This window comes from Mangifera indica, chromosome 17, assembly GCF_011075055.1.
Source record: "Mangifera indica cultivar Alphonso chromosome 17, CATAS_Mindica_2.1, whole genome shotgun sequence".
Lineage (NCBI taxonomy): Eukaryota > Viridiplantae > Streptophyta > Magnoliopsida > Sapindales > Anacardiaceae > Mangifera > Mangifera indica.
In genome coordinates this window covers 6,493,119-6,502,726 of record NC_058153.1, presented here as the reverse complement: position 1 = coordinate 6,502,726, position 9,608 = coordinate 6,493,119, and the positions used below count along the sequence as shown (strand labels likewise).

At 32.2% G+C, this 9,608-nt stretch overlaps 1 protein-coding gene across 1 annotated transcript; it reads right to left on the bottom strand.

Moving 5' to 3' along the window:
* Positions 1 to 832: 832 nt before the first annotated feature.
* On the bottom strand, positions 833 to 6,797 carry LOC123200084 (protein SLOW GREEN 1, chloroplastic). The gene is made up of 2 exons (XM_044615193.1): positions 6,208 to 6,797; positions 833 to 1,425 (listed from the first exon to the last, which is right to left on the bottom strand). The coding sequence occupies exons 1-2, from the start codon at positions 6,718 to 6,720 to the stop codon at positions 1,027 to 1,029; spliced, it is 912 nt and encodes a 303-aa protein (XP_044471128.1). The 5' UTR covers positions 6,721 to 6,797; the 3' UTR covers positions 833 to 1,026.
* Between the last annotated feature and the right edge of the window lie 2,811 nt (positions 6,798 to 9,608).

Genomic DNA, 9,608 nt, shown 5'->3' with positions numbered 1-9,608 from the left:
TAAGAGAAAAATGATAGATGAGTTTGTAAAATAAGAGGTCGGATAGCTGCTTCTCCAATCTATGCCTAGAGTGTTTGACTATTAGACTCCCAATCGGATAAACTAGAAGACTTTTGATAAGAATTGGAAAGTAGAGTTTCTCCTATAATCAAAAGTCTTTGGATGGCTTTGGCCCAGCCAAAATTTCATAATAAACAAAAATTCAGAAAAGGTTTTAAATACCGTGTCTCTTGCCTTCTTGTTGTGTGATGTTTACAGAAAACAGAGAAAGTCTTAGAGAGCATGTAAAGGAAAATCTGTTAACATGTTGACATTTTGACACACTAGCTTATTTTTAAATTTAAAGTGAATGCCTCTTCAACGATAACACAAATTTGACTGGCATGGTGGCCATATACATTCCAGTTAATATAATTTTTGAGGCCATACAGTGGTGGACGCCTAATTTGGAAGGTGTAAAAGAATTTCATTTACCACGGTATTATCATAAAATATTAAGTATTAAACAAAAATCAAACCTCAAGCTTGTGAAACTGAAGTAAATCCATTTACCTAGTGAGCTTCATAATCCTCAGTTCCACCGAATTTAAAAAATCAAAGCTTTTATGTGGACATGATATTGTGTTGTTTCAGTTATATTAGGATTATTATTTGGATGTCTTTGATCAGAGATGAGAAACATATCTTGTCTCTTCATCTTGTTTTATAGCACCTGCACTTTTGGACAGCTTCTAAAAAATATTATAATTTTAGTACACGGATTAAACAGGTCTACCAAAGGAAAATGGAAGGAAAGCAATGGAAAAAGGGGAATGGATTAAAATCAGTTTAATGAAAAAAAAAGAGATGATGGTTATTATAGTTTGGCATAAATTACCTTATACTACAAGTTGCAGTGTCAAATTGAAATGGCCAAGTTTGTCAGTCTTATTCAAACTACTGAATTCTAGCCGCTGAATCCACTTCATGGCTCAGATATTGCTATTCAATTCATTCTAATAAAATCACAAAACTCAAAACAAGGAATCAATTACCATCTTCTTCTTGGTTAGTACCAAAAAGCTTCATTCTTGACAATGGAGTCCTCAAATAACCCTCAACCTCGAATTTCTTGGGCGAAAGTTCTCTGTACTTAGCAAATTGCTCTTTAGCCTCAGCATTTCTATCAAGCAAACTATATATCATTCCCTTGCAGAAATAAGGCCTAAAATCACTAGGATCCTCTTTCTCCAATTCTTGGTAACTGTTTAAAGCCTCCTCCACATTCCTTTGCAAGAACTGAATTTGTGCCATTATCAACCTCACATCCCTAGCTTCTTTCACTTTGTTTTCCTCTTCAGCCAAATCCAAAGCCTCTTGCAACCTTTTAATCACAGCTTCTCCTTCCCCACGTCTGTCCATTAACAAAGCGTTCTCGAACAACGCCTCGAAGGACAAGGGATTTGTCACAAGAATTTCTTCGAACACGTTGCGAGCTTCTTCAGTCCGACCCATTTCGCTGAGCAACCTGGCCATCAAGAATTTCCAATCACTCACTTGGGGTTGCGCCTTGATTAAGCGTTCAAGTATGGCAAGAGATTCTTGGTCTTGGCCGTTTTCGAGCTTTTGTTGCAAAAGGGATTTGAGATCTTCAATGCCTTGTTCAAAGGTATCATCTTCTGAAGTAAAGTTTTCAGAGAGAGTGACGGGGGGCGATTGAGCTTTGGCGGGAAAAGTAGAGATGACTGAGAGAGTAGTACCCACTAAGATGAGAGTTTTGGCGAGGGACTTGAGGGTTTGAGTTAATGGGGCGTGGTTCGAGTGCTTAAGGGATAGGGTTGATGATGATGAAGACGACGATGGGTTTAAAAAGGAAATCTTTTTGTTGTTTCTGTTATTGTTGTTGAGATTGAGAACAGAGAATGGAGAAGAAGACGAAGTCAAAAATGAGGAAGACATGTTTTGAACTGCTGAAGAAGAAAAGATGAATGACTTAGGGTTTTGTTTGTACAACAACAAAATGAAATGGATGGGTGTCGTATTAACTAGGTTCCCACCCAAGCTATGGAAAATATTAAAGTGACCTTATTAACTTAACTTAAATACATATCTATCTATTAATTTTAGTTGTTACAATTAATGATAAAATTATCATTTAAAATTTTTATTTAAACAAAAAAAGTTATTTTTTTCTCTCTCTTAGTTTTAAAAAACTAATCATTTCTCCCTTAACTTAATTTTAAAAAATTAATATTTCACCCCCACCATATATGGTTTTTAGGGTTTTATATTTTAGAATAAACAATTACTCTTCTCAAATTTTGAAACGTTGCATTTATATCCCAAAAACTTTATTATATTTTTTCGACGACCGTTCTTCCTAGCGATCCTCTCTAGCGGCACCTCTTTCCCTCCCTGGTGATTTTCTAACACGAAAACCATTGGAAATCTAATCAAAATGATTGAATTTTTGTATACAAATTGTACAAAAAAAGGCACAAATCTGTGTGATGATCTGTGCATAATCCATCGATGCACAGATATGTCCAATGTTGTCAAACTGATCTATGCATCCATTGACCCACAGATCATCACACAAATCTATGCAACTTTTGTGTAAATCCATGCATAAAAATTTGACCATTTCAATGAGATTTTTTGTGGGGAAACCACCAAGGAAAGGGGGATTGTTGTCGGGGAGGAACATTGGGAAAAACGATTGCCAGAAAGATGGAATGAAATTTTTGGGGTGTAAGTGCAATTTTCAAAGTTTCGGGGGGTTGTTGTTCATTTTAAAAATAAAACCTTAAAAATCGGGGGTGAAAGATTAATTTTTTAAAATTAAGCTAAGGAAAAAATATTAGTTTTTAAAACTAAGGGGGAAAAAAGAAATGACTTTTTCTTTATTTAAATAAAAATTTTAAATGATGATTTTACCTCTAACTGTAACAATCAAAACTAATGAATATGTGGGTATTTGAGTTTTTGAAAATTAATTAAGGTCATTTTGGACTTTCACTATACCTTAATTGAGAATAAGTCTTTTGGCCGTATTAAGTATATAGTTTAACCCCCAACCAATTCTTCAATTTTTTTTTTAAAAAACCGAGAGATCTTGTTTGATTTTATTGGATAGGTAAACTCAGGATATAGTAACTAAACTTATAACCATTACACTAAGTAATTTAGGGTTTCGTTTTGCATGGCTTCATTATGCAATCTCAAGTTAATTAGTTCAAGTTTTTCACATGAGCGAACATGCCAGTCAAACTTTGACTAATCAATTCAAGTTTTTTACGAAAGCAAGCATGCTAATCGAACCCTAGACTTCAACATTTATTTAGTCCACACTTCATTATTATTTTGGTCATAAAAAGAAAAAAAATTAAATTATTTCCAAGGTTTTAAGAATCGAACTAGACCATGAACCATTTTGAGATCTGATTCTAGTCAAACTGATCAGGCCGTTTTAACTGATCGGCCCAACTAGATTTTTAATTTTGTCTAAGAACATTAAAAATTTTGGTTTGATTACATATTCTCTACGCACTTAATTTAAATCTATGTATTATTGATCTTGTTAATTGTCTTTGTTAAAAGGCCAAAAGAACTACTCAAGTTTTAATGTAAAGATAAATACACATTAATGAGATTTTAAAACTCAAATACCTATCCATAAGCCAATTTCTATTAAAATTTTTAATTAAAGTGAAGGGTAAAATTTTTATTTTAACAATAATATTAAAAATATATAATTTATTATATTTTTCCTAGGTTTTAAAAACTAACAACCTCTCCCTTTGTCGACTGAGCTGACGTCGACCTTTCCTTCTCTCTGGTGCTGAAGCTACCCTTTGGCAATGACGCGACGCGATTTCTCCTCTATCGAGTTTGTCGCGTGATGTTCTGAAGATCTCATGGAGATCTCTTCATCGAAATCAAGAGATCTTCGCTCGTGTCTCTTCATCGAATTCCCATGCATCAGCCAACCATTTCAATAGTAAGAGACAACTGACCGAATGGAGGAAAAAGGAGGAGTCACGAGAGAAGGGTGGTGGCCAAAGAGGGGAAAAAAAAATCCAAGGATGAGGGAAAATAAATACTTTTCAAAATTGGAAATGTTTAGGCAGAAATGAAGTTATTAATTTCTAAAATCATAGAAAGGGGGAAATGAGATAAAATTATATATTTTTTAATAATATTATTAAAATGACGATTTTACGCTTAATCATAACAGAAAATTTCGAGAAAAATTAGTTCATTAATAGATATTTAAGTTTTTAAAACTCTATAAATATGCATTTGCCTTCATATTAAAACTTGCATAGAAATGGATTCCGACCTAGGAGGATCTAGCACCTATGTTACCAGAATAATATATTTGTTTTATGCTGAATTGGTATTTTGAATAATTGTAGATAATTATAGCAAATTCATGTTTTTCTTAATAATGACTTGATAAAGAGTTGTTGATGGAGTATTATTGATCTTGTTACTTGCCATTGTTAAAATATTGTGTTTAGACGTGTGAAAACAATTAAGTTTATGCTTTAACGAGGCAAAATGGTTGCCATTAATGGCAGTTCAATCTAATAAACTGTGCTATGTTTTCATCATCTTCTTCTACCAGACTTTGCCAGTAAGGGTTAAAAACTATGATAGAACAAGGACAAACAAATATCCATATTCTTCTTCTTTAACGAGCGGTAGAGACTTGAGAGATCAGGCCAGGCCACTGTAAACTTTTATTGAACAATAGTGATTCACAGCTAAGACTGGAACCCAGAAAGTAGTACATCAGATTAATTATACATATTCAATCTACAATAGTTTATTTTGTTTTTCTCTTGTATAATTTTGTTTGACAATGATGATCAAATATTCTTTTAATGTTGGGACCTTCTGATTCACGTTCTGATATCTTGTAGATGAGTATGGGTTGGTATCTTCATTGAAGTATGATGTTGAAGAAGGAAATCTTCTGCAATTGCCATATTACATTCCCACAAATATCATAGCTGGTATTGTTACTTTTTTGTGATTGACTGATATAGTTTGAGTGAATATGTATTCCCTAAAAATTTTCATGCATCAGAATTTCAATGATGATACTCCAAAAGTAGTCTCCTAATCATTTATTTCCTTTTTATATAAATTATCATGGTAAACAAAGGTCATGGAGCTAGTAAGACAAGCGCTACTGTTGAATTTCTTAATGTTTGACTTATGAATTTTGCATTCCAAGTATAAGAATCTGGCTTTTCAGGATTGTGTATTTGTTCTAACTCTGGAATTGATTCAGTTCCCTATTTTATTTTTCTAGGGAAGTGAGTTAACTTGCTCACTGTTATTTGAATCCTAATTGTAGAAGATACTTCCTGCAAGTTTATTGTCCTTCACCGTTTGCCCACTTACATATGTCATTTTTTCTGGATTTTTAATGCATTTGAGAATTGACATAAAATATTAGTTTCAAAGTTGTTCTTCCCCCCCCCCCCCCGCCCCCCCCCGCTGAAATTCTTCTAAATTAATAGTTAGTAATTCAAATATTTAAGTCATTATATCAACATGAATATACAGGAAATTAAAATATGAAAATACAGATTATATTACTTTTATTTCATTAATGAAGGATACTTCATTAAATTAACTATATAAAAAAAATATATCATATAAAGATAAATTGGGTAAGTATTTAAGTAATTTTATATCAATAAAAATATAAAATAATAAAAGGTTGGTGCAAAAGGGTATTATAGTAATTGTGCATTTTACTAAACTGTTTCTGTTAACAGAGTTACTATTTGGATAGGTTAACACAAAAGGGTATTATAGTAGTTTTTTATGTATCCATACGACTAAAAACAACGAGTTTGTAAGTTTTTTTAATAAGAAATTCAAAACTTTATTATTAAAAATATAAATTTATTTAGTTTTAACACGAATAAATATAATTGATCATTAAAATTATAAAAATAGTAATTATAACGATAAAATATTTATCACTCCGTTAATTTTTTCTTGTTAAAGATTTTTTTTTTTTTTAATAGTATAACAGTTATAAGGATAAGAAAAGTTATGAATCAACGTAGAATATAGTTTTGTTATACAGGTGAAGATCATATAAAATCTCATGCATGATTGTTTGTCAATTAGGATAGAGACGTTGATTCATGATGATAGGTTGGACAAATGACATGCGATTAACAAAGCGTTCTCGAACAACACCTCGAAGGACAAGGGATTTGTCACAAGAATTTCTTCGAACACGTTGCGAGCTTCTTCAGTCCGACCCATTTCGCTGAGCAACCTGGCCATCAAGAATTTCCAATCACTCACTTGGGGTTGCGCCTTGATTAAGCGTTCGAGTATGGTAAGAGATTCTTGGTCTTGGCCGTTTTCGAGCTTTCGTTGCAAAAGGGATTTGAGATCTTCAATGCCTTGTTCAAAGGTATCATCTTCTGAAGTAAAGTTTCCAGAGAGAGTGATGGGAGGCGATTGAGCTTTGGCGGGAAAAGTAGAGATGACTAAGAGAGTAGTACCCACTAAGATGAGAGTTTTGGCGAGGGACTTGAGGGTTTGAGTTAATGGGGGGTGGTTCGAGTCCGTAAGGGATAGGGTTGATGATGATGAAGACGACGATGGGTTTAAAAAGGAAATCTTTTTGTTGTTTCTGTCATTGTTGTTGAGATTGAGAACAGAGAACGGAGAAGAAAACGAAGTCAAAAATGAGGAAGACATCTTTTGAACTGCGGAAGAAGAAAAGATGAATGACTTAGGGTTTTGTTTGTACAACAACAAAATGAAATGGATGGCTATCGCATTAAGTAGGCCATATGACTTAATCCCACCTAAGGGATCGTTGACCCAACTAACTTTTGAAAATTTAATTATTCATTTATCTATTAAATTTGATTATTATAATCAAAAATAAAATAATTATTTAAAATTTTTATTCAAACAAAAAAAATTATTTCTTTTTTCTCTCTTAATTTTAAAAAACTAATTATTTCTCCTTAATTTAAAAAAAATTAATATTTCACCCCCATCATATATGATTTTTAAGGTTTTATATTTTTAAAATGAACAGTCCCTCCCCTCAAACTTTGAAACATTACATTACACCCAAAAACTTCACCCTATCTTTTCGATGACTATTCTTCCTATCGATCCTCTCTAGCACCATCTCCTCCCTTTCCTAGTGGTTTTCTAACACAAAAACCACTAAAAAATCTGATCGAAATGATTTAATTTTTGTGTACAGATTTGTACAAAAAAATGCACAGATCTGTGTGACGATATGTGCATCGATGGATACACAGATAAATCCAACGTTATTGTCAGACTGATCTATGAGTCCACTGACGCACAAATCATTACACAGATCTATGTAACTTTTGCGTAAATCCATGCACAAAAATCTGACCATTTCGATAAGATTTTTTGTGGGGAAACCACCAGAGAAGGGGGGATTGTTGTTAGAGAGAAACGTTGGGAAAAACGATTGTTAGAAAGATGAAATAATATTATTAGAGTGTAAGTGTAATGTTTCAAAGTTTTGGGGGGTTGTGTTCATTTTAAAAATAAAACCCTAAAAATTGGGGGTGAAAGATTAATTTTTTAAAATTAAGCTAAGGAGAAAATGATTAGTTTTTAAAACTAAGAGGGGAAAAGAAATAACTTTTTTGTGTTTAAATAAAAATTCTAAATGATGATTTTATCTCTAACTATAACAGTCAAAACTAACGGATGAATGAATATTTAGATTTTTAAAATTTAGCAAAGGTCACTTTGAACTTTCACTATACCCTAGATGGGAATGAGTCTTTTGGCCCTATTAAGTATATAGTTTAACCCCTAACCAATTCTTCAATTTTTTTTTTTTAAACTAAAAGATCTTGCTTGATTTTATTGGATAGGTAAACTCATGATATAATAATTGAACTTATAACTATTACACTAAGCAATTTAGGGTTTCGTTTTGTATGGTTTCATTATGCAATCTCAAGTTAATTAGTTCAAGCTTTTCACATGAGAGAGCATGCTAGTCAAACTTTAGATTAATCAATTCAAGTTTTTTTACAAAAGTGAACATGCTAATCGAACCCTAGACTTCAACATTTATTTAGTCCTCACTTTATTATTATTTTGCTCATAAAAAGAAAAAAATTAAATTATTTCCAAGGTTTTAAGAATCGAACTAGACCATGAACCATTTTGAGATCTAATTCTAATCGAATTGATCAGGTCGTTTTAACTGATCGGTCTAACCAAAATTTCAATTTTGTTTAAGAACCTTTTGATTACATGTTCTTTACACACTGAATTTAAATCTGTGCGATGCAATTTCTCCTCTATTGAGTTTGTCGTGTGATGTTCCAAAGATCTCTTCATTGAGATGAAGAGATCTTCGCTCGTGTCTTTTCATTGAATCCTCGCGCATCAGCCAACCATTTCAACAGTAAGAGATAATTGACCGAATTGAGGAAAAAGGAGGAGTCACCAGAGAAGGGTGGTGGCCGAAGAGGGAAAAAAAAATCCAGGGTTGAGAGAAAATAAATACTTTTCAAAACTAAAAATATTTAGGCAAAGATGAAGTTGTTAATTTATAAGAGATAAAATTATATATTTTTTAATAATATTATTAAAATAACGATTTTATCTTTAATCATGACAGACAATTTTAAGAAAAATTAACTTATGAGTAGATATTTAAGTTTTTAAAATTCTATAAATATGTATGTGTCTTTATATTAAAACTTGTGTAGAAACGAGCTCCGACCTAGGAGGATCTAGCACCTATGTTGTCAGAATAATATATTTGTTTTATGCTGAACTGGTATTTTGAATAATTGCAGATAATTATAGCAAATTCATGTTTTTCTTAATAATTACTTGATAAAGAGTTGTTGATGGAGAATTATTGATCTTGTTAATTGCCGTTGTCAAAATATTGTGTGTTTAGATGTGTGAAAACAATTAGGTTTATGCTTTAACGAGGCAAAATGGTTGCCATTAATGACAGTTCAATCTAATCAGCTGTGCTATGTTTTCATCATCTTCTTCTACCATACTTTGCAAGTAAGGGTTAAAAATTGAATAGAAACCATGATAGAACAAGGACAAACAAATATGCATATTCTTCTTCTTTAACGAGCGGTAGAGACTTGAGAGATCAGGCCAGGCCACTGTAAACTTTTATTGAACAATAGTGATTCACAGCTAAGATTGGGACCCAGAAAGTAGTACATCAGATTAATCATACATATTCAATCTATAATAGTTTATTTGTTTTTCTCTTGTATAATTTTGTTTGACAATGATGATCAAATCTTCGTACTTGGCTTTTAATGTTGGGACCTTCTGATTCGCGTTCTGATATCTTGTAGATGGGTATGGGTTGGTATCTTTATTGAAGTAGGATGTTGAAGAAGGAAATCTTCTGCAATTGCCATATTATATTCCCACAAATGTCATAGCTGGTATTGTTATTTTTTGTGATTGACTGATATAGTTTGAGTGAATATGTATTCCCTAAAAATTTTCATGCATCAGAATTTCAATGATGATAATCCAAAAGTAGTCTCCTAATCATTTATTTCCTTTTTTCTATAAATTATCATGGTAAA

Bases quoted from the DNA above. Each gene is read 5' to 3' on its own strand.
- LOC123200084 (XM_044615193.1), bottom strand. From the start codon at position 6,720: ATGTCTTCCTCATTTTTGACTTCGTTTTCTTCTCCGTTCTCTGTTCTC. The intron at 1,426-6,207 runs GTGTTGTTCGAG...TTGTCCTTCGAG, and splicing joins CAAATCCCTTGTCCTTCGAG to GCGTTGTTCGAGAACGCTTT.